We start from the raw sequence: 26,054 nt of genomic DNA on the forward strand, positions 1-26,054 counted from the left end.
ATGCTAATAAGGAATGCAGAACTGGAATTTGGGGACTACAATGTCTACAGAAAGGATAGACATGATAGGAAGGGAGGAGGGGTTATATATGCTATTAGTTAAGAAATACATAAAATCCAAGGAAGTGAAGCCAGTCGACATTGCTGTACAAAGCAGTGTCGAGTCAGTTTGGTGTGACATAAGCATTGGGAGATCAAAATTGAGAGTAGGAGTATGCTATAGGCCTAATGACTCTGATGACTATAATAAGAAATTGTACAGGGAAATAGAGTGGGCCAGTAAATCAGAGAGTCTTATAATGGGGGATTTTAATTTCCCAGATATTGACTGGAATTTGGGCACTGGTCACTCACACACTAGCAAGGCTTTTGTGGATTTATTAGATGATTGTTTTCTACATCAACATGTTCGGGAGGCAACTAGAGGGAGTAATACTCTTGATTTGATTATCAGTAGTGATTCTTCATGCATTAAGAATCTGCAGGTAAATAAACCACTAGGTGGCAGTGATCACAGTGTGCTGAAGTGGGATTTACTCAAAGAGGTAACTACCATTAGGGGTAAGGGGAAGGGTTATTGCTTTCGTAAAGGCGACCATAATGGTCTGAGACAGTATTTAAATTCTATACAGTGGGACCAACTGATGATGTTACCAACAGCAAATTCAAAATGGGAAGCATTCAAAGAACTTATCTTGGAAGCTACTAGGCTTTACATACCAACTAAGAAATTTTGTTCAAGGTTTAGGCCTAAGTAGATGTCAGATGAACTAATGAGACATATGGCAGAGAAGAAAAATGCATGGGATACATACAAATTAACACGTGACACAGAAGCCTATGATAGATACAAGTTGATCTGTAACCAAGTTACAAAGGAGGTTAGGCAGGCGAAGGCAGATTACGAGAAATCTTTGGCAAGGGATGCAAAGAAAAACAGCAAAGAGTTCTTTACTTATGTAAACTCTAGAAGGAAGGGGATGAATCAGATTGGTCCACTTGATATCGATGGGTCAACTGTTGATGATCCTGCTCAGGTAGCTAACAAACTAAATGAATATTTTGCATCGACATTCGCACATGAGGAGTTATTCAGCGAGGAGAATGCCAGAGGTGTATTCAACTCTGGCAGTAAGCTAGAGAATCTTGTAATAACTGAGAGTAAAGTGGAGGAGAAATTGTTGAAGATAAATACAAGAAAGGCACCTGGGGTGGATGGGATCTACCCAGTTATATTAAAGGAGGCAGCAAAGGAAGTAAACAAACCCTTAGCCATAATTATGAGAGCTTCCTTGGACTCAGGGGAGGTACCCACAGACTGGAGATGTGCAAATGTGACCCCAATTCACAAAGGAGGATGAAAGGGCGACAAGTAATTATAGACCTGTTAGTTTAACTTCTGTTCCTGGAAAATTAATGGAGGCACTGGTTAAAGAAGCACTGCAGGATTATCTAGACAAGACTTCAGTTATAGCTCGGACACAGCATGGTTTTGTTAAGGGGAAGTCTTGCCTGACCACTTTGATTGGATACTATGATGCAGTTACAAAAGAACCTGATGCAGGGAATAACTTTGATATTATATACTTGAATCTTAGAAAGGCTTCTGATACTGTTGCACATGGAAGACTGCTGCACAAATTGGAGCAGTGTGGCATTGGAGGCAAATTGCTGCTATGGATAAAGGGGTGGTTGAGGAGGAGAAGACAGAGAGTGGTAATCAATGGACACTGCTCATCGTGGACTAATGTTATTAATGGAGTCCCTCAGGGTTCAGTATTGGGTCCATTATTGTTTTCTGTATTTATAAATGATATTGATGATGGTATATCAAGCTTAATGTCCAAGTTTGAAGACGATACGAAGGTTGGCAGGGTTGTCAAGGACACTACTGACACTATGCTACTGCAACAGGATCTGGAAAGGTTGAGCAGATGGGCTGAGAAGTGGCAAATGAAGTTTAACATTAACAAATGTAAAGTACTACATATGGGAAATAGCAACCCCAGAGCAACGTATCAACTCTGTGGTACTACACTGACAGTGGTAGAGAATGAAAGGGACCTGAGGGTGGTTGTGCAGGCAGATATGAAGTTTACTGAGCAGTGCAGACGGGCTGCAAGAGTAGCTCATCGTGTATTGTCGATGATATATAGGAATTTTTCTAGCAGGGATAAGGAGGTGATTATTCCCTTGTATAAGGCAATGGTCAGGCCACACCTAGAGTACTGTATACAGGTCTGGAGGCCTCATTTCAAGAAGTATGTAGAGATGCTGGAACAAGTACAGAGAAGGGCAACAAGATTGGTGAATGGAACAAAGGGGTGCTCTTACGAAGAAATGCTTAAGTTTTGCAAATTACAATGTCTGGAGACTAAGCACCAGCGAGGTGATCTGTTAGAGGTGTATAAAGCCTTGAATGGTTTGAGCATGCTCAATGCTGATAGGATTCTGCCTCTTGCTCAGAATAATCACCTGAGAGGGCATAAATTCAAATTGAGGAAAGACAGATGTAGGATAGACGTGAGGAAATTTGCCTTTAGCCAGCGAGTTGTTGGTTGGTGGAATAGACTTCCATTGTCATGGAGGTTGATAGCCTGAATAAGTTTAAGGCTCAGCTGGACAGGTATTTCGAACGAACAGAGGGGTGAAGTGGAAGTGGTTATTTTTTATTTTTTTTGGCTGATGCTGCATAAGCTTGCTTTCTTGCATCAAATGCCTCTACTAATGCTAATGTGCTGCATTGGGACCCATCCTATCTATTAGAGCCTTGACCACACTGTTTTTGTGTTGGCTGGCCTGTGCCGAGGTATAATGGGTATATTGACCCCGGCATATCGGCTTTCTAAATACCTTGGACTTAAGCCTGCCACCTTCTCTAATAACCAACATGTCTAGGAATGGCAAGGTTCCCTCTGCTTCCACCTCCGAAGTAAATTTGGTAATTTGATAAAAGGGGAGAAACTATTAAGCACATTAAGTACCTGATCCTCCCTCCCCTTTGTATAATGGAGAATGTGTCATCAACATATCTCCTCCATCTGCGCATGGGAAATTCCAAATCCCCAAAAATCCAGACTTCTAACTCCTCCATATTACCCCGAGGGCTCGCATCTGGTGAGTATGGGCTTGGCACACCCAGGGTCCTTAGCTGGATATCATCATTCTTCTCTTTCTTGGTGAATCCCTTTTACTTCTAATTCTTGTTCTCTCTCTCTCTCTCTCTCTCTCTCTCTCTCACACACACACACACACACACACACACACACACACACACACAGGGTAACTCAGAATTTTTTTTTTTTGGCTGGTGCAGCAAAAGCCTCAGGCTTCCTTGCACCATACAGCTAATTATAATAATAATAGCTAAATTGGCCACTATGGCACTGAAGGGGGAACCCATGGCTGTGCCATGGACCTGCCTGTACATGACATCCTGGAATACCATAACGGTACTAGATAAGCAAAGCTCTACTTCTTCACAAATGTCATCAACGCCTAGAGGTGACCTGTTACTTAGCAATACATCCTTTTCTAAGGCCATTCTAACACACTGCAAACCAAACTTAATGGGAATACAAATAAACAGTGACTTAACAGCGAAAGAAACCATTATCTCGTCTTCCCGAATAGTCTGTCCTTTAATGAAGTCCACAAATTCCTTTCTGTTCTTAATGACAAAGCCGGAAAGTCCTACTATGCATGCAATTAGCTTAGCTAAATAAAGGGTTTTCCAATAGGACCGCTCGATGTTTGGCAACAGCGCATGACGAAGTCGACAGTCACACAGGTGGTATCTTTGGTAGCCGTATTCAGTTAGTCTCTGCATTTTATTATGGAGCATTACACGACTGAGCAACGAGTCGAAATTGTAAAAAATCAAAACCAATGTTCTACTCGTCAAACGTTTCGTGCACTCCATGCAGTTTATGGTGTCGACGAACGTCCTTCAGAATCCACAATATGCCGTTTAATAAACAAATTCGAAGCAACTGGGTCTGTGGCAAATCTGAAAGTGCCTGTACGTCAGCGAAACGCAAGATCCGTTGAAAATATTGCTGCAGTCCGGGAAAGTGTGCGTGAGAATCCGCAACAGTCCATTCCGCGTCGGGCTCAGGAACTTGGCCTGTCTTCGACGACAACTTGGCGAATCCTGCATAAGGACTTAGGGCTTCACCCTTATAAAGTGCAATTAACCCAACAACTAAAGCCCAACGATCATGCGCAGCGGCGTGCATTCGCTGATTGGGCGCTAGAGCAGTTGGAGGTCGATCCTGATTTTGGGCGAAAAATAATGTTTAGTGACGAGGCTCATTTCTGGTTAAGTGGCTTTGTTAACAAGCAAAATTGCCGAATTTGGAGCGATGAAAACCCACGGGAGATTCATGAGGTCCCACTACATTCCGAAAAAGTTAAATTCCGAAAAAGTTACATTAGGCGCGTTATTGCTGAAATTGAGCCACTTTTATGCGATAACGTCATCACCAATTGGGTATCCAGGATTAACCAAACCAGACAAAGCCGCGGCGGACATTTATCTGATATAATTTTTAAAACAATGTTAACACATATACTTCATAATAAAAATAAAAATAGATCACTATCACTCTCACAATTTGTTTTATTGCGTTACAAAAATCGAGCGTTACTATTGGAAAGCCCTGTACTTAGATAAAGCATATGTAGGACTGTTTATAAATGATACAATAGGTCTGAGCAGTATACCTACTTTATGTATCTTTGGGAGCCCATAAAAGCTGCGTAAACAAATCCAGCAGCATTCTAACGACCAATAGACTTCCTTAGCTATCCATCCTGACTTTTGCCAACGTTGTAACAGGCTATTCACTTGTCGTTCCCAACTAACCAACGGATTACAGCAGGTAACTTTGTATATGGCGGTATCCTGTAATAATTCTAATGCTTTACTATAATATTGTTCTTTGTCCAAAATAACCGTAGCCTTACCTTTATCCGCTGGTAGGACAATGATCTCGTCATTCTGTTTAAGCTCCCTCAAAGCCTTTCTATGAAGAATACTAAGGTTGGAGGGGGCCGGCTTGGCCTGACTCAAAATACATATTAAAGGACAGACTATTCGGGAAGATGAGATAATGGTTTCTTTCGATGTTAAGTCACTGTTTACTTGTATTCCCATTAAGTTTGGTTTGCAGTGTGTTAGAATGGCCATAGAAAAGGATGTATTGCTAAGTACCAGGTCACCTCTAGGTGTCGATGACATTTGTGAAGGAGTAGAGTTTTGCTTATATAGTACCGTTATGGTATTCCAAGATGTCATGTACAGGCAGGTCCATGGCACAGCCATGGGTTCCCCCATCCGTGCCATAGTGGCCAATTTAGCTATGGAGGAGTTAGAAGTCAGGATTTTTGGGGATTTGGAATTTCCATGCGCAGATGGAGGAGATATGTTGATGACACATTCTCCATTATACAAAGGGGAGGAAGGATCAGGTACTCAATGTACTTAATAGTTTCTCCCCTTTTATCAAATTTACTTCGGAGGTGGAAGCAGAGGGAACCTTGCCATTCCTTGACGTGTTGGTTATTAGAGAAGGTGGCAGGCTTAAGTCCAACGTATTTAGAAAGCCGATGTGCCGGGGTCAATATACCCATTATACCTTGGCACAGGCCAACCAACACAAAAACAATGTGGTCAAGGCTCTAATAGATAGGGTGGTGTCCCACTGCAGCACCTCCGAGGATAGAGGTAATAATAAAATTGTTTGTGTCACAGCAGACCTCAAGAAGTGCGGCTACCCCCAGAGGGTGTTGGACAGAGCCACTGGAGGAGTAGAGTCCACCCGTAATGAGCAGTTCACCCCTATGAGCACATACATTCCCTACTATCCGGGCCTGTCGGACCACATTGCACGTGTAATTCGGGGGTGTCAGATATGCTGCGTGCAATTCCCAGGTTGGAGGTTGCACACAGCGATATCTCGAGTAAATGACCCCATATCCAAAGAGCCTGCAGTGGGGTGGTGTAGGAAATCAAATGCCCGGACTGTGGGGTGTGTTATGTGGGTGAGACGGGGTGATGATTGAAAGACCAGCTGGGGGAGCATGCAAAAGCAATAAAGTCTGCAAATTATGGGAAGTCTGCTGTGGCTGAACATTTCTGGGAGAAACAACATCAAATTTCCCCGGAGGATGCTGTCATCACAGATCATGCACAGGAGTTCTGGGACCGTAAATGGCTTGAGAGTTTACATATTGGGGCAGCTAGCAATACTATTAATAGGGATAGGGGTGTATGTCTACACTTCCTCCTGTGTCATCCTTGGACGTGATGAACTGTTTCAGCTAGCGCACTCCCGAGCAATTTCCGGTCCCCGGTGCACAAATGGAAAGTTCCAACCGTGGAACCATGTGATTGTGCAGTGGACTTGCTATTTAAGGATGTGCTGCAGAGTAGACATATGCTGCTGAGGAAGGAGACTGCTGCCTCTGAAAGCTACAGCAAAAATTTTTATCGCTTTTAATTTCTAGGTTTTTAGTATATTTTATCAGTGTTATTTGTATATTTTTAATTTTTATTCTAAATATATATTTTATACTTATTTAATTGTAAATAAAGTTTTTAGTTACAGTTTTCAATTTATTTATCTTCTGGCTGGTATGAAGCTTAATCATCAACATGGTTTGTCCCAGCCTTGTAGGCCTATTTAGAGATGTATGGGGGTTTTAATTGTTCAAATCCACATTCATTAATTTTAGCTTGTGTATTGGGTACATTGTTATGGAGAAGCAAGACAAGATGATTCAACTTTCCTAGTCTTCTCCCCAATTTGCAGATAACTTTGACATAAGGCTGGCATAGCATTCCCCTGCTATTGTGTTTTTGGTACAAGGTAATCAAACAACAATCCATTTGTGTGCCAGAAAAAGGAGGCCAACACTTTTCCAGCTGATGGTTGTGGTTGAAATTTTCTCATGGTTGGATATCCCTTGCGCTTCCACTACATATTTGCTTATTTGCATTTGGAATCATACAAGTGTAACCAAATTTCATCACCCGTCACCGAACAGAATAAAAAATTATCTGGGTTAGCAAAAATATATTTAAAATCTCTTTTGATGATTTCACCCTCTGATAGTTTGCAATACATAAGGGTGGCTCTAAAAGTGAAGTTGGAAATTATTGACCTGTCAGTCTGACTTCAGTAGTAGGGAAAATCATGGAGGCAATGATCAAGGGTGGAATTCAGGATCATTTGGATCGAATTGAAATTCTCAAGTATACTCAGCATGGTTTTGTAAAGGGAAAATCATGTTTAACAAATCTGGTTCGCTATTTCGAAAGGGTCACTCACGAGTTGGATTTAGGGAATAATTTCGACATTGTTTATTTAGATTTCAGCAAAGCTTTTGGCTCAGTCCCACATGAGCGGTTGCTTTATAAGCTGGAACAGATTGGAATCATTGGGAAAATCCTTAGATGGATAGAAGGATGGCTTCAGGGAAGGAGGCAGAGGGTTGTGATAAATGGCTATTCCTCAGATTGGGTTGATGTAAGAAGTGGGGTTCCCCAAGGATCAGTATTAGGACCACTGTTGTTTTTAATTTTCATAAACAACATTGATGAAGGGATAGAGGGCGTGATGTCTAAATTTGCAGATGATGTTAAAATTGGTAGAGTAGTTAATGATCACTGTCAAGCTGAGCTTCTTCACACCTGGGAAACAGTAATCCCAAAAAAACTTATTCACTTGGTGGAGTTCAACTAAACCCAGTACTGGAGGAAAGGGACTTGGGTGTTACGATATGGCCCTCTTTGGTGCAGAAATGCTAAAGAAATACTAATGTCAAAAATATGACTACTGACAAATATTCAATTTGTTGGATATTCATTCTTCTTCCTTCTACCAACATCAAAAAATAAATTTTTGAAACTGTATAAGATATTGACACAATTTTCATGTTATTTTAGAATCCCTTTAGTATTTTTCTAGAGATGATTTGATTTTTCTAGAGATGCTCTAGTATTTTTCATCCTGCCTTGTATAGCCTATACAGACATTAAACAATCAAAATAACCTATTCTATAATTTATTAATGTTTTATACACCCTGTTCTTAGACCTGTTTGACCATCCTTCGCACTTAATGAAATTCATTTTTACAATGTATAAACATTTAATTTTAAAAATTCTTTTTTTAAAATAAACACAGAGGTGGCAGCATCCATAATATACATATTTTGCTGATATCACATTCTGCTGAAAGTCATTCAGTTCACCCTGTTTTTCCCTTTTCCTTGCTACCTGCTTTTTTTGCCCAGTATGGGCAGGTAACATGTCTATTACAGGCAACTCAATTCCTTTGATGATTAGCATTAACAGAAGCACATGATGTAAGAAAACAAGTATATACAGCATCAGCACAAAAAAAAAAAAAAACTCTTCCCATTTCACTGATCCATTCATTCCAAATGTTTGTCTAGTTCTGCCTTAAATTTCACAAATTCCTGTATATCATTGACAAGACCCCATGACCTTTGCCAAAGACCCCATCCTTTGCTAATCTTTGGCAAAGGATGCAAAGAAAAACAACAGACTTTTAGAGTTTACTTGTGTAAACTCTAGAAGGTAGGGGATGAATCAGATTGGTCCACTTGATATCGATGGTTCAACTACTGATGATCCTGCTCAGGCAGCTGACAAACTGAATGAGTATTTTACATCTACATTCACACAAGGAATTCTGTAGGAAAGTGGAGAACAGCAGTTCATCAAACTCTAACAGGGAGATAAATGACTTTGTAATAAGTGAGAGCAAAGTGGAGAACAAATTGAAGTTAAAAATAAGAAAGTCACCAGGGATGGATGGGATCTATCCAGTTATATTAAAGAAGGCAATAAAGGAAGTAAGCAAACCCTTATTCATAATTATGAGAGCATCCTTGGATTCAAGGAAGTTCCCATGGACTGGAGATGTGGAAATGTATCTCCAATTCACAAAGGGGGATCATCAAAGGGTGACAATTACAGATAATTACAATCCTGATAATTACAGATCTATTAGTTTAATGTCTGTTCTGAGGAAAATAATGGAGTCATTGGTTAAAGAAGCACTGTAGGATCATCTAGACGAGCCTGCAGTTTATATTTCAGACACAGCATGGATTTGTTAAAGGGAAGTTTGGTTCTTGTCTGACAATCTGATTGGATACTACAATGTGGTCATAAAGGAACTGGAAATCTTTTTATACTGTTACACATGGAAGATTGCAGTACAAACTGGAGCAGTATGGCATTAAGGTCAAGTTGCTGCTATGGATAAAAGGATGGTTGAGTGGGAGAAGACAGAGTGGTAATCAATGGACACTGCTCTGTAGATAATAATGTTGTTAGTTGAGTCCACAGGGTTCAGTGTGTTGGGCCCATTGTTGTTTTCTATATTTATCAATGATATTGATGAAGGTATATCAAATTTAATGTCAAAGTTTGCAGATGATACAAAGGTTGGCATTGTTGTTAATAACAGTAATGACAGTATGCTGCTGCAACAAGATCTGGAAGAGTTGGGTAGATGGGTTGAGAAGTGGCAAATGAAGTTTAACATTGACAAATGCAAAGTACCATATATGCATAGCAGTAACCCCAGAGAAATGTACCAACTAAGTGGTGTTACACTCAAGGCAGGGGAGAATGAAAGAGACCTGGGGGTAATTATGCAGTCAGATATGAATTTTTCTGAGCAGTGCAGAACAGGATGCCAGAGTAGATCATGGTATCTTCTCAATGATATACAGAAATTTTGCGAGCAGGGATAAGGAGGTGATTATCCCCTTGTATAAGGCAATGGTCAGACCACTCCTTGAGTGTTGCTTACCGGTCTGGAGGCCTAGTTTTAGAAAGGATGTAGAGCTGCTGGAACAATTACATAGAAGGGCAATGGATTGGTGAGAGAAACAAAGGGTTACTCTTTGAAAGGCTCAAGTTCTGTAAACTGCTGCATCCGAAAACTAGACATTGGCAAGGTGAATTGACTGAGGTGTATAAGGCCTTGAATGGTTTGAACAAGCTCAATGCTGATGGGATTCTACCCCTTGCTCAGATTACACACTTGAAGGGCATAAATTCAAACTGAGGGAAGACAGTTGTATAATAGATGTGTGGAAATCTGTCTTTAGCCAGCGAGTGGTTGATTGCTGGAACAAACTTCCATCCTCCACTGTCAAAGTTGGTAGTTACAATAAATTTAAGGAAGAACAGGACAAACGTTTGGAGCGAATGGATGAGTGAAATGGGAAGTTTTTTTTTTTTTTTTTTTTTTTGGGTGATGCTGTATAAGTTTGCTTTCTTGCATCATATGCCTCTACTAATGCTAATATGACAATGAGTTCAAAAATATTTATACATTAATAGACACTTTATTTTATTACACTTCAAAATGCATATACAACATACATACATACTCTACCGAGCCCATATATGAAAAATGTATTTTTAAGTAATTATTTCCAGATAATATTAAACAACAAATCTTAAAATTTCAGTGACTTTTGTAAGAAGAACACTGATTTGGATTCCCACATGTGTCTAGTTTCACTTTTGCAGGTGTCTAGTTTCCAGATGCAGCAGTTTACACGTAAACTATAATGCAGCAAGGTAGTTCACATACGGTGCCTCCATAGCCAGTTGGGCAGAAGCAGCAGTGCATAGCACATGATTCTTGATTAGACTGGGGTTTGAGCCCATGACCACCAAATACAGAGGATGAGGAAAGGTCAGGGAATGACCACAGCATATCCCTGGAGCAATATGGCCTTAGTTGCTAATGCTCCTAAAAAACCAAATAACAAAAACAATTTCACATACAGCTGAATCTTCCATATCCAACTATGTGCTTGGGGCATTATAAGAGATTAAAATTTTCAGAATTTCAGGTTGGTGCAATATAGTTATACATAAATAGAACAATAGAAAAAAAAATTATATGGTACATTATTTTCTATTTTTGCTTCAGAAATATATCTAGATAAGCTTCAAATCTGAAGTTAAAAAGAGAAAAACATTTTTTGTATAATCTTTAACACACAGTATCCCTTTAGATTAGTCATGCCAGGGCGTGGTGTGAAGGAGTGACTGACAAACCTAGCTCCTCCAGCCTGTTCCTTTCCTGCTTTTTTCCCCGCAATTACATTGCACTTTACAACTAACTGATTCTTCTGATGGTGCCAAAGATCTATCTAAAAAGAGAAGAAGGTAAATCTTTGGCATCCTTGGAAATGGAAGCTGGTCGGAATCCCTCAGAAACAGTGACATAACATAACTTAACCTGACCAGATGTAACCTAGCCCATTTAAGAAAAGTAAGCACCCTTGGAAATGGAACCTCGGGGTGGGGGGTTCATGGTGCCTAATTCATTTTCTCTAACAGAAATTGAAATGACCACTTTGCTTTTCCTTAATACATAAGCCGAAATGAGCAGTAACTGATAGCCTATCAAATACATTCGAATACAAATGAGCAGTAATTGGCAGCCTATCACATACATTCCAATATAAAATGCATTTAAGTGGTAAATTAGAAGTAGCAGCACTAGTAGTAATGAAAAATGATGAAAGAAAGCAAGCTTATATAGTATCAGCCAAACAAAAGACTTACACAGTTCACCCATCCATACCCTCCAAGAATTTGTCTAGTTATTCCTTGAATTTATTCAACATTCCACTTTCACAACAACAGATGGAACAGTTCCACACATCTATTCTGCAACCACCCTTCCTCAACTTGAATTTAAGCCCCCTCATGTGTGCGTGTGCAGTCTCAGCAAGTGGAAGAATGACATTGACATTCAGCTTAATCAATTCAAGGCTTTAAAACACCTCAATCAGAGGTGTTTTAAAGGTAAGAGCACCCTTTTGTTCCCTTCACCAATCTGATTGCCCTTCTCTGCACCTGTACCAACAGATCTACATCCTTCCTAAAGTGACCCTCCAAGACAAGTTGCAGGCTAACCATGGCCTTGTACAAAGGGATGATCACCTCCTTATCCTTGCTATCAAAGTTTCTGTATATCATTGATAAAATCCCATGAGTTGTCCTGGCAGCATGTTCTCTGCACTGCTCAGAGAATTTTATGTGTGACTGCACAATTACCACCAGGTCTTTTTCATTCTCCACCTGAGTGTGGCACCACACAGTTGGTACATTTTTCTTGGGCTACTGCTACCCATATGCAGTACTCTGCTTTTGACAATGTTAAACTTCAACTACCATTTCTAAACCCATCGATCCCATTTTCATAGATCTTGTTGCAGCAGCTCATTCTGATGACTATTGTTAATTGCCATGCCAGCCTTTGTGTCATCTGCAAACTTAGTCATTAAGCCTGATATAGATTCATTAATATCACTGATGAATAATGTAAACAACAATGGGTGCAACATTGAATAATGGGGAACTCCACTAATAATATTATTCCCCAAAAGAGCAGTACCCATTGACCACCACTGTCTTCTTCCACTTAACCATCCCTTTGATCCATAGTAGTAACTTGCCCTTAATGCCACAAAGCTCCAGTCTGTAGAGCAATCTTTTATGTACAACAGTATCAAAAGCCTTCCCAAAATCCATATGACACAAAAATTATTTTTTGCATCCAGTTCCTTGCATCATAGTAACCTATCAGATTGGTTAGACAAGACTGTCCCTTAACATATCCATGCTGTGATTGCAGTGTAATTGTATGCTTGTTCATATGGTCCTGTATTACTTCTTTAACCAGTGATTCCATTATTTTCCCTGGAACAGCTGATAAGCTGAGTTCTGTAATTACTCCTTTTGATCCCCCTTTATGAATTGGAGATACATTTGCATATATCCATTTCATAGGGACCTCCCCTGAATCCAAGGATGCAATCATAATTATGGCAAAGGGTTTGCTTATCTCCTTTGCTGCCTCCCTTAATATCACTGGACAGATTCCATCCACCCCCCAGGTGCCTTTTTTATGTCCATCTTCAACAATTTCTCCTCCACTTTACTTTCAGTTATCATAAATCATTTAGCTCATTAGAATTTGATAAACTTCTGGCATCCCCTTCCCTAAAGAATTTCTCATGTGTAAATGCAGAAGCAAAATACTTATTGAATTTGTTCACAACCTGAGCAGGGTCATCAACAGTTAACTCATAGATGTCAAATGGCCCAATGTGATTCAATCCTTCCTTCCTTCCACTCTTAATATAAGAATAGAAAGCCTTTGCTGTTTTTCTTTGCAGTTTTTGCCAGAGACTTCTCACAGAGAAATAAATCTGCAAATAGCTGTTTTGACACAACATACAAGTAAGTATTGTGTATTTCCGTAATCATATTTGGCAGAGGTAGGCTTGCTGTTCACTGTTTCATGCCATGCCTCGGTATAACTGATCAAAAGGGACACTCTTATACTAAAGATTAATGCATTTATTATACTCAAGTGTTTCGCTTAAGTAAAATACTATGTTTTACAGTTAATCTCTCTCTCACAGGTTTGTTTGTTTGTTATTTGGATTTTAGGAGCATTAGCAACTAAGGCCATATTGCTCCGGGATATGCGGTGGTCATTCCCTGACCTTTCCGCATCCTCCGTATTTGGTGGTGACGGTCTCGAACCCCGGTCTAATCAAGAAGCATGTGCTACGCTCTCTCACAGGAAAGAATTACATTGTGATAGCAATATGGTATCTGTTGATTGTCCGGTTCTGAAACCGGACAACAGAACACACGTTACATGCACAATCCCATAATCACACCCCTTTAGTAGATTCAGCAATTCCCATTATTAAATTAAAATCCAGTTTCAGAATTTACCAGTATGAAGCCCTAATCATAGAATGGTTCCAACATCATTCTAAATTTAATGTATTAAACACAAAACTACCATATAATCTCTCCCTGGCCTGGAATCTCACGCACCTGAGATTCCTGCATGCATCAAAGAGCATCACGGGAACTTAGAGTTCTTTATACTCACGCGTGCTCTCTCTCTCCTTCACTATTACCAACTGAAGCCGTTAATAACGAAAGCCAATCGTTATGGCTATTGGCCTCTGTGATTACATTCTCTAGTCCCAATTTTTTCAATTTATTTCATGACAACCAAGGATGAAGATGTGCACCTATATTTCCTTGAGCACATTTTAATTCTATTCAAAACAATTAAGCTTACCCATATTAACCTCAATTTTAGCTAATTCCCACTCCACTCATTCTAAATCCAACTGCAGTTTATATTAAGGTGAGTACTAAAAAAATTAAGCTATTGCTGCCATTTATTAAGTCAATTTTATGAACTCAATTATAGAAACCTCTGAATTATATGAATTTAGTATTCTTTTCATGAATTCAAATCTATACCAACACTTCACTGATCTTATGATACCGTTCTCTTAGAACTGAATTAGAGACACTCAGGCGAACAAAAACATTTTGACAATTCCTTTCACTAGAAATTTTGCTGGGGAATGGACTGAACAATTATGCAAAATTAATAGTTTTGCAATTTGGATCTATTCTTAATTGAATTCAATATGCTTGAGCAGTGTGAACAAAAAAGTAAAAAAAAAAAAAAAAAGTAAAGTGCGGCCATTATCAACCCATTGCAGGATGGAAGCCTCCTCAACAATTCATGCTGAGGGAAATGGACCATAATCTGCCACGCTGGTCCAGTGCGGGTTGGCAGATCGACCGTATTCAGCAGTCAGGGGCTTGAACCCCAGTCTACTCAAAGAGCGTGTGTTACTGCACTCCTGCCCACTCGGCTACGGTTCTCTAATTAGGAAAGATTAAGGTTTCCCAACCTTATTTATTGATGAATGGCCAAAACCAAGAAATAAACCACCTAATTCTCAGGTGGTTTTCCCGATTCACTCATTTTCATAAATATAGCTAGGAAATAGATTGCTGAATCTGACTAGTTCAACTGTATTAAGTTTTCTTAATTGGCAAATTAGGTTAACTACTAATTCACAAACTGTTTCAAGGCCCAAAGGATGTGTAGGGGTGGGTCAATACAAAGACTACATTATAATAAGGACCTGGGTTTATTGTGAATGCTAAATGTAAAAATTTCATAACTTTATACAACATATAACCCAACTTTTACATTATTTACAATCAAAGCATCACAATAATTAAACTAATGAAATAAACTTATCTTCAAAAAGAACTAAACCTTCTGAAAACTTCCCAGTTCATTCATCAAATATATACATATGGTCTAAATTCAAATTCTGAGGTTAATTTCCATTTACAATCTGCTAGTTCTAACCTACTTTCTCACACACAACCTCAATTATCAGGTGACACAACCACCACTCATATCATTTGTAATTATTTATTCTATCATTCTTTACGCTTTAAAGTTTGATTATATGACCACTCTCATATGCCTTGAAACATGTTTCCTAATCCGTTACTTCCACTTTTTCATTACCTTTGGCTCAATTTCTTTACCCCATTCTGTAAAAATCATTTACTGCCTTTATCATTCTCAGAATGACAGAGGCAGTAAATGATTGCTGCCCAACAACAACCCTTCACATGACCTAAAATCACATAATTACAGTCTATTCCAAACGAATCTGTATCCAATGGTTATTCTGAGCGTCTCGTCATTTAGCTCACAAAAGTGTATACCACACAAACACAAAAGTACAAAATGCTGTGATTTCTGTTCCTTCTTTCCATGGTTGATTTACAGTTTTAAACCTCCTGATCCAAATATCTGTCTGATTGTGTCACTGAAACTATTCTATTAGAGATGACATACTTCATTCTTCATGCCTAATCTCTCTCTCACTGCTCATCTAACCCAGAGAACAAGAGGTATTAGGGTGTAATGAGGAATACTTAACCCAATTTTCCAATAAATGTGCTAAGGCTTTTCAAGGTAAGGAAACATATCATCACAGATGGCTTGCACCCAAATCACTGGATTCAGAAATTTTAGCTTTACAGCTTCAGAAATCATAATTTATTACAGTAAAACCCAAAATGTTATGGACCACCCTGATTAATGGACTTCATATTTAATGGGGGGAAAAAATTTGACTGGCATCCATTATACAGTTAATGTAAATTTATTAATTACGTACTACAGTAATTACGTATCACTGATATAAACCATGGCTTCCAGTAAGTGCACTGACATTTAGAGATAAAAGTGCATATTAATAGCAGTTCAATTCGACTGTGGTGATACATTTTCTTAACCAACTTCCAGCTTTGTTTTCTGCAAAAATTAGAGCTGTAATCAATTTATTAATAAATCTTTCAAACTCAGGTTTTGGAAAGACTAAGAACAGGAAACTTATTTATTGTCGAAATGGTAGTTAATGTTTCTAGTTTACTGGCTGAAGGTAAAGAAAACCAACACAAGAACCAGAGCAAACTACAGAAAACTTACTGGACAAACTGGTTTGCTACTACCACTGATTCTCATCAATCAAAATTGATGTGCATTTGTTGGTAGCAGCAGCAGAAGTTGAGAATGACATACAGTGAAACTTCTCCTAACAGACACCTCTCTTTAACGGACATCTCTCTACAACAGAGATTTTCAAATTCCCCAACTCTCCTCTATTGGTTTTAACAAGTTTTCAGCTTCTGTCTAGCGGACATTCTCTGTAACAGATGTGGACAGGCAATCTGCACTGTTTCGTTTAGATTAGCACTTAATTTGATCTCCCCATAACGGACAGCGGGCGAACTCACGGCCTTTTTTCTAGGAACATTTCTTCCACGTATTGCCTCAATCGTGTGTTTATTTTCTATTTCCGATTCTCTGAATTTTATCAAGGTTTATGTTGCGGTTCTAAACCCTTTTTCAAGAATTTTAAGGCACAGGTAAAACTTCTAATGCAATTCGGTGTGTGCGGGGGGGGGATTTGGTCGGCCTTTCGTCTTTTGAGTTTCAGTTTTCTTCAGTGTCATGTGAAGTGCACAATGTCTTCTCGTAAACATTTAACTTTAAAAGATAAAGTCGAACTCATTAATGCATATGATCTGCAAAAAAATAGAGTTCGCAATCTCGCTGCAAAATTCAAAACTGGGAAGACGTAGGTAAGCAACATCCTAAAGAAAAAAAAATTAACTGCTCAAACAATTTTGGCAACACGGAAATGATAAGGATCAAAAATCATTCGCGAAAACTGTTGGACTTCAAACTGACAATGTTACGTATGAGTGGTTTTGTCACGCACGTGCTAAAAAAATTCCCATTAATGGGCCTATTATTAGGGACACGGCTTTGAAGGTTGCAAAATCTATGGGAGTAAATGAGTTCAAAGCTTCTGTAGGATGGCTAGACAAGTTCAAAACTCGGCATAAAATTTCTTGGGAAACCGTAAGTGGTGAAGGTGGATCTGTTGACACTGGGGTTGTAACAGAGTGGACCGTCAAATTGGAAGATTTACGTCGTCATTTTGAAGCTAAGGATATTTACAACTGTGACGAAACAGGGTTTCAGGCTCTTCCTGAAAAAACAATGAGTCCAAAAAACAAAAAGTGCCAGGGCGGAAAAATTTCTAAGGAACGCTTGACTGTACTATTGTGTACAAATATGCTGGGAGACTTTGAACAACCTCTTGTTATACAAAAACCACAAAATCCTCGTTGCTTCAAGGGCATAAAGTTGAATCTTTTGAATGTTGACTGGAAGTCTAATAAAAAAAAGTCTGGATGACACAAGATATCATGAGCGAATGGATAAGTCACTTTAACCAAAACATGATTCGTCAAAACAGAAAAATTATTCTTTTCATGGATAATGCTGCATCTCACCCGCACATTGAATTGTCCAACATTCAAATCGTTTTTCTGCCACCAAACACATCTGCAGAGTGTCAGCCCTTGGATCAAGGGATAATAAAAAATTTTAAACTTCGCTACAGGAAACGTATTTCAAGACATCTCATTGCAAACATCAACGATGTAACATGTGCGAGTGACCTTGCAAAGAAACTCAGCATCCTAGATGCAATTCAATGGATTTCCTCTTCAGTAAACGCAATTAGAAAACAAACTGTCATGAACTGTTTTGTAAAGTCTGGCTTCTCAAACACAAAAATTGAAGTTGTGAACAGCAATGTGGAGTACCAAGAAGAACAAGAACTTCAACATCTATTGATAATGTACGATACTTCCGCTACAAGTGACCCTGGCTACAAAGATATAGACTCGAACCTCACTACAGAAGATGGTGCTCTAGATATCAACGACATTATCATCAATATTTTTCAAGAAGTTCCTTGTGAGGTTGAAGAAATGGAAGGAGGTCATTCTGTCGAAGAACATATTAACGACGAACCACCGATGAAAATAGAAGAAGCGCTCATACAAATCAATCGTTTAAAAATGTTTTTCGCCGCTGAAGAAGATACTGAAGGACTTTCGATGGTTTCTTCACTCCAAACAAATGTTGAAAACAAAATTATCAGCCGGAAGAAGGGGCAGAAGAAAATAAGTGATTACTGTATGTATTTTTCTTAAGATAAAGTCATAATATGCATAGCACAATTGTATGTATATTATTTACAAAAATATTGTGTAAAATCTGTATATAATTTAATTTTATATTAAACAACAATTTTTCTTTATCTCTTGTGTATGTAATTGTATATTATTTACAAAAATATTGTTCAAAATCTGTATATATTTTAATTTAATTTTACATTAAACGTTTAACTATTTTTCTTTCTTTCTTTTTTTTTTCTCCCTCAGACTTCTTGTTAGCGGACACTTCTCTCTAACGGACAAATTCTCGTTCCCCATGGCTGTCCGTTAAAGGGAAGTTTCACTGTATTGACAATATATCATTCTCAATATATCATAGATTGACAATTTCTAGAATTGAGTTGGGTCTTTCTAGTATATCTTGAATTTACTAGTATATCTTGAATATCTAGTATATCTTTACTTTCTAGTATATCTTGAATTTACTAACTCATGTTCCTCCATATGGTTGCCTATGCTGCTAGCACTTAGTTCCATAGGGTGGAAACAGTAAAATTTCAATCAAAATTGATGTCAATCCAGCATACTATGTTAACTTTGCATTTTGAAGATATGTCGAACGGTTTGAACACCTGCTTTGCAGATTTTAGTGGGATGTTACCACTCCATCTCTATATAATTTTTAGAGGTTTATGTTATCGCCTGAAACATCAGATCCCCCACTCATCCTTGGAATTTCTATTACCACTCAAGTCGATGTTAAAGCAGAACGATGAAGAATTCGGCAAGAAATGATCAATTTGTGGCAAAGTAAGCAGGATACCACATCACTGGGTTCTGTAGCACGTAAATTTTTTCCTGACGTTGACACTCTCATGGATAGAAAAGCTACAGGCTGGTTTAGTCTCTGCTTGTTTACCTCTTATTTGTTATCAGGACATGGATCATTAAATCAGAAACTGTTTAAATTTCGCTTCTCTCCTAAGGAACTCTGTCATTGTGGTGGTGTGGAAGATTGGCAGCACATTTTGTATTCATTCCCCCTATACAATGAATTTCGAGTAACTCTGAAAAAATGCAATTCCCAACTTTCATCAGGATGAGATCCTAATTTTGTATACAATGCTATTCTTTCTGCATCACCTTCTAATATTTTAAATTCAGCTCAAGACTTCATATGTTAACTCCAATGACATTCAATCTCCACGATTTGCTCATCTTCTAACAGAATAAATTGACCCTGTGGTTTTCATTGTCTTAAACAAGATTTTCGACAGATTTCACACTCCAGAATGTACTAGATTCTGCCCAAGACTTATCACCTTCTGTGCCATAACATCCTTTCCCCCAGTCAACTTTTGATTAAATTAAATCTTAAAAAGATCTGCAATTTTAGGACTTGTGCTGTTTTTTGAGCTCTACAAGTGTTAGTCCTACAACTCAATTTTACGATGAAAATTGTTGTGCTCCTCAAACTGCTTGGCTGGCTGCGACTTAGTTGCTGATGATTGCTGAACTTTCTGGTTGTCGCATTTAACCTAATTTGTTTATAAGGTTTGTACATGCTTCTGGGCTAAAATGCTTTTGTACAGTTATGTATGTTAAATTGTACTGGCTTAGGGTTTTTTTTAGGTTGAGGATTGTTATTTTTGATTTATTTTCTTTGACTTTGTACATTACCTTTAATATTCGATATTTATGTTATTTTTTATTATTATTTTTTTTATTTAATGAGATTATTTGCTTTGTTTACATTGAAAAACTCAAAAGTATTGTTTGATTACCTCATTGCTTTGAAGTTAATCTTATGTACAGTGTTAAGATCCTCTCTTTCCCCCACCTTACAATTTTTGGCAAGAGTCTTTGGCTCGAACTTTGTTCAGCTCTTGACGTCCCTCTTTTCGGCTGCTGCTGGTTGGTAAGCCCTGGTCTACCCTCCTGTGGTGGTGGACATGTTTCCAAGTTACTGATTCCTGGTAACGAAATGGCCAAGCAACACACACCATACACAATCACAAAAACAACACTCAACACACAGATCCAGCCATTTCTACAGAGTTCCAGGTGCAACCCTGCACAAATACATATATACAGGGTGTTTCAAAAATACACAGCATAACTTCAGGAATGAGTTCCTCGTGTGTAGACAATAAAAATATTTTATATCAACATAGTTCCGGAAATGCTTGGTTTCCGAATTTTGAAGGTCTGTCTATGACACTTAACTGTCCACATCACCTTATAGTAATTGTTCAAAATGTCCACCTTCTGCTGAATAGAGGCCTCACATCGGCGTCTCGTGGACGCGCGAAGACTATGCCAAATTCCTGCCACAATTCGATTGCAGAGAGTTTCCACATCAGTTACCGGAGTCGAATACACCAATGACTTTAAATGGCCCCACATGAAGAAATCCAGTGGGTTTAAATCAGTTGAGTGTGGAGGTGGCCAGGCAGTTGGTCCACCTCTACCTATCCACCAACCAGGAAACCTTTGATTCAGTTAATTGCGGGCTAGGTGGCTGAAATGTGCGGGAGCGCCACGTGCATGAAGTGTGCTTGTTGACGAATGATCAGTGGTGTGTCGTCCAAGAAATCAGAAAGTTTCTGTACGCCTGCCCTGTGAGTTTGTTTGGAAGTACACGGGGCCCAAATAACTTATCACCAAAAACACCCGCCCAGATGTTGAGGCTGAACCGCTATTGGTGATGTGATGGAAGAATTGCATGTGGGTTTTCCTCAGCCCATACATACTGATTATGCAAGTTTTGGATTCCATCTTGTGTGAACTGTGCTTCATCTGTGAATATCACTAAGGCAGGAAAGTGAGGAGTTGTACCACACTGCTGCAAGAACCACTGGAAGAACATTACTCGTGCAGGGTAATCTGCTGGTGACAAGGCCTGTACTGTTGCAGATGGTAAGGATACGGTTGGTGTTCTCGCAACATTCTCCAAATAGTCGAACGTTGAACAGCCAGTTGCATTGCTATTCTGTGTGTGTGCTGGTTCCAGGAGTGGTATGCACAACATTCAAAATCCTTCCCTCTATTTCAGGAGTCGTAGATCTTGGTCATCCTCTGTCTGCAGCATGAGGTGTAAAGGTCCCATTTTCACAAAGGCAGTGATGGATACCTTCAAACGTTTTCCTGTCTGGACATCTTCGCTCCGGGAACCTTTCATGGTACAAACGATGAGCCTCCAGAGCATTGCCATCTGCCAAACCGTAGTGCATATCTGCTTACTCCTGATTTGAGTACATGGTCGGAATGGAAAACCACCAGATTCTGTCAGTACCTTGTAATGAAGAAAATCACCTGTGGGAGATGAGACATTCTGGTTAATAACTCAGGAACAAGCATTTTAAGAACTATACTGATTTAAAATATTTCTATTGTCTACATATGAGGAACTCATTCCTGAAGTTATGCCATGTATTTTTGAGACACTCTGTATACATACTGACTGGCACTTAGGCATGACAGACGATGTACTGATTGGTGCATGAACACAACAGACGATAATATCATAGCATTAAGTGATTGACTGAAGTTACGATATACATATATATAAAGAATCTTTCTTTTCCTATTATTTCCTAAACCTAACCTTTAAAGTTAGGTAAGGAAACTTTTTCCTATTATTTCCTAACCTAACATTTAAGGTCAGGTTAGGAAATATAATGAAAAGTAAAAAAAACCTTTTCCTTTTTTCCTAACCTAAACTTAAAAACGTACAAAAAAATCAATACTATGGTTTTTTAATAGCAAAAACACTCATGAACTCCAATAATCTGCTTTTAGCAATGAGAAAAAACTAATAATTATATCATCTGTCATACCTGTGTCAATAAATATATTATTCTCGACTACTACTGCCGCTACTGATAACATGCACCATCTGTTTACCAATAATGCAGGGAGAAACTGCAGTAGCGGCAATCCAGTTTGTCCATTAAGTTTCGTGTTGACTTTCTTTACCTCAGCCATTTATTGCCAAAGCTATTGGGTACAACTTGTGTAAATCCATACTTCCTCTAACATACTGAAGGTTTTACTGCATCTCCATCTAAAATCAAAGCTGGCAGTAATTTAGTGGCATCTTAGTTTAAGTCTTGCAATGATAGTCATGGTAAATTGTGGAATATTGTTTCCATATATAAGTTGGTAACCTCAAAACTTTAAAGACTCCTGACTCCAACCAAAAGAGTGCACTGAAATGAAATATGATTCTTCACTGCACTCGCTATCAACACAGGCATTCACTTTCTGCGGCATGCCTTTTCTACAGGTATTTTTCCCAAGCTATTCTTCTGAATTAGCATCTTTAATTATGTTCCTCCAAACCATTCGAAATACATGCCTCAACTAGTCAAGCCAATCCATTCCCAGCTCAACTGCAAATTCACTAAACTAGCTTTTCACATTCTTCATTCACTGTTTACTTTTTGTCCATTAGAACAAATAAAATACTTGTAATTTCCTTCATGTGCACTTCTTGAAAATTATTATCTACAGAAATTCAAATTAAATGTCAACAAGTAAATTCTGTTCTCAACCAACCTGTTAAAAAAAAAACACTCAAATAAAAAAAACAAAGTTGGAGCTCTTTCCATAACTGTACCATTCATTGTTGTCCAAATTCACTGTTTTATAAAATAAAAGCAGAAAGAACAAATAAAAAGAAAGTAGAGCCAATTCATCAAATCTAATAATTGCAAGATTTCAGCTACTATATGTGTTCTAACAGATTTAGGAAAAGGGTAGAAATTATTGATGGCAATTCAAGAGAATGCATGTGGAAACATCCACAGGAAACAACTTTCAGATAGGGTAGATTCAGTAAGGAAGAGGATTGCTGATCAATCTAAATGAATTATTTTGTACATTTAACGTGCAAGGCTAATATTCTAAAATATGCTGGAATGAGGTATAAGGTAAATTCTTTAAAGAGAAAATTACTTTTACTATTTGTGAGATCATTCACTCTTCCCCAATGCTTTCCACCAAGTTACTTGGGAATCTGCATTCAAGAACTGGTGGTAGACTTCTAATTATTCTACAATCATAGCATTGGACTTTTCTGGAAAGATTTGTAGAATTGGAAATGGTAGTAGATTTTTAATAATTCTACAAAAAGAGACTATGGGACTGACTTTAATTAAAATGTATATGTCAAGAATTTGTAATGATCATTCTAACAAAAAAACTTTAAAAAAATCAAAAAGAACCTTAAGCAGTAATTAAGAGATTTCATCAAATATTACATGCAAAAAAAAAAAAAAAAAAAAAATAAGAAAAGAAATTAGTTCATAAGAACTCTTACGTCTTCTAGAGCTTCCCTTAGTAAGTGAAGGATAAGAGGAAGAGCACCAAGGGAAGCAGGTACCTAAAACATCCAGTGCTCCCATCTCTGTAACAACTGGAAAGCAGGAGAAATAAATTCTTAACTGTTTATAATTTTTTTTTAAATCTTAAAAGAAATAACATATAAAACAATCTTCAATCTCACTGTATAATCTTCATCAGGAAATTGCCTAATACAGATAAGACTAAATTTGATTTAAGAAAGATATTATATGATAATCCTACCATGTTTTACAAAAACACTTTTCCACCTGATAATATTTAACCCTCTAGTGGTTGCATGTGGTATTCGAAATACCCTAATGATTTTTTAAAATTTTCCTGCTAAAAAATGTGGCATCCATGAAGTGATCAGTGGCCTTTCAGAGGCACTTTGAAAGTAAACTAAAATATTTCAATAAACAGCAGGCTTTGAATGAATGGCTATATAGCACTCAGACTTCTAGTGATCAGTCAAGCAAGTTTAGGCATAACTGATTTAGTTATTGCAGCAATTGAAAACAACTAAATCAATTAATAAACTATCATTGTAATTTTTTAATGGATTTTGTAATTACCAGACAACCACTTAGAAATAATTTTTTTAACCATACATAATACACTGTCATTAAGAAAATATTTTTATTTTTGCGGTGCATATTACACTACTGATTATAAATACAGCATATACTACTTACTCATCATCGTTAATAATGTTATCACTCATGGAATGTTAGTACTTTTATGACATCCTTATCAGACATTAATGCATAGAAAAAATTACATTTATTTTAATCAGCACTTCAATTTACGTTACAATTTTATGTATGTGTAAATGTTATGTACGTGTAGTGGAAATTACAATCTTATGTATGTGTAGTGGAAATTACTACTAACACCAATTTATTCTTGACATGTTGCAGCTGTAGTTTTTATTGTTCTTGACATGTTGCACCTGTAGTTTTTATTGTTCTTGACATGTTGCATCTGTTATTCCATGCAGTTCCTATGGTTGTTGGTATCCTTACTCAGAAAAAATAAATAAAAGTTGTGTATATATACACTACTTTTATTTGTTCCACCAATAAACTTTTACTTTCCAATTTTTGATTTTAATATTTTCTTTACTTGTTTTTAATGTTTTATATGGCTTTCCCAAAAAATTATAAAGTTTCATTTTTATTGATGACTTCCTCGAAGAAACAGTGGACATCAAAGTATTTTATATTGATCAATTTTAATGTATTTTCTGTCCACTTGTTTTTTTTTTTTTTTTTTTTTTATGTACACACTTCCACTCTGAATCAATAAACAGCACTGAGCAGCTACATTGCATAATTATAACTGAGTGATCAGTTTTAAAATAATTACCCATTCCGTGTACTCAAATCCATGTGATACCATAACATATGGTCATATTTTTGTTGTCTTATCTAATAAACTCCTTTAGCACTATGTAACTGTCCTAGAACACAAACATAAAATTTATTTTAAGAAAGCTAATATTATTTAAGGTTTTTTTATTTTTTTGAAACAACTACAATATTTATTACAAAATTTACATTTTCAGTATATAAAATGTACTGAAAAAAATATTTACTAATAAATTTCTGAAGGTTGAGGTGACAGTGAAATGACTCTTTACAAAACATGAGGGATGACAAAAAAAATTAAAATTTGTTTTATAAAATAAAGAAAAGGAAAACATGCAAAAATTTTAGTATTACTTTTCAATGTAGTCCCTCTTCTTCTCCAAGCACTTGTAATACTGGTCCACAAGCTCTTGAATGCTTCCTGAGAAAATTGTTTTCAGTTGTTCATAAAGCCACTTGCGCATTGTTTTTTTTACCTTATCATTTGAAAATCAACATCCGTGCAATATTATTTTTCAGAGAGCCAAATATGTGATAATCTCAAAGGGGAAAAATCCAGAATGTATATTTGGTGAGGAGAAGTTCAAAACGAGGTTTCAGAATCATTTCTTATGGCTGCAGTGGCTGAATAAGGTTCAGCATTGTAATAATGAAGAACATCTACTAAAAGCAAATCACTGCATTTACTGTGAATAGCAAGTTTCACACATGCTACAGTATTCTCTCTGTACATCGATGAGCCAAAACATTATGACTACGTACCTAATATGATGTTGGTCCTGCACGTGCAGCCTAAACAGCTCATACCCGGCAAGGTATGGATGGTACAAAATTTCTGGAAGCATTCCTCATGTTCCATGAACCAGTCTTGAA

The 26,054-nt window shown here is 37.6% G+C and overlaps 1 protein-coding gene across 1 annotated transcript in view; it reads right to left on the minus strand.

Moving 5' to 3' along the window:
* Positions 1–26,054, minus strand: part of LOC150084532 (ecdysteroid-phosphate phosphatase-like) — a 390,193-nt gene that overhangs the window by 208,428 nt on the left and 155,711 nt on the right. Inside the window, exon 5 of the mRNA XM_090375298.1 lies at positions 23,789–23,884. Coding sequence (XP_090231424.1) covers positions 23,789–23,884 — 96 coding nt within the window. The remainder of the gene's footprint in view (positions 1–23,788; positions 23,885–26,054) is intronic.

Source organism: Mastigoproctus giganteus, chromosome 6, assembly GCF_048544385.1.
Source record: "Mastigoproctus giganteus isolate SK-2022 chromosome 6, ASM4854438v1, whole genome shotgun sequence".
NCBI lineage: Eukaryota > Metazoa > Arthropoda > Arachnida > Uropygi > Thelyphonidae > Mastigoproctus > Mastigoproctus giganteus.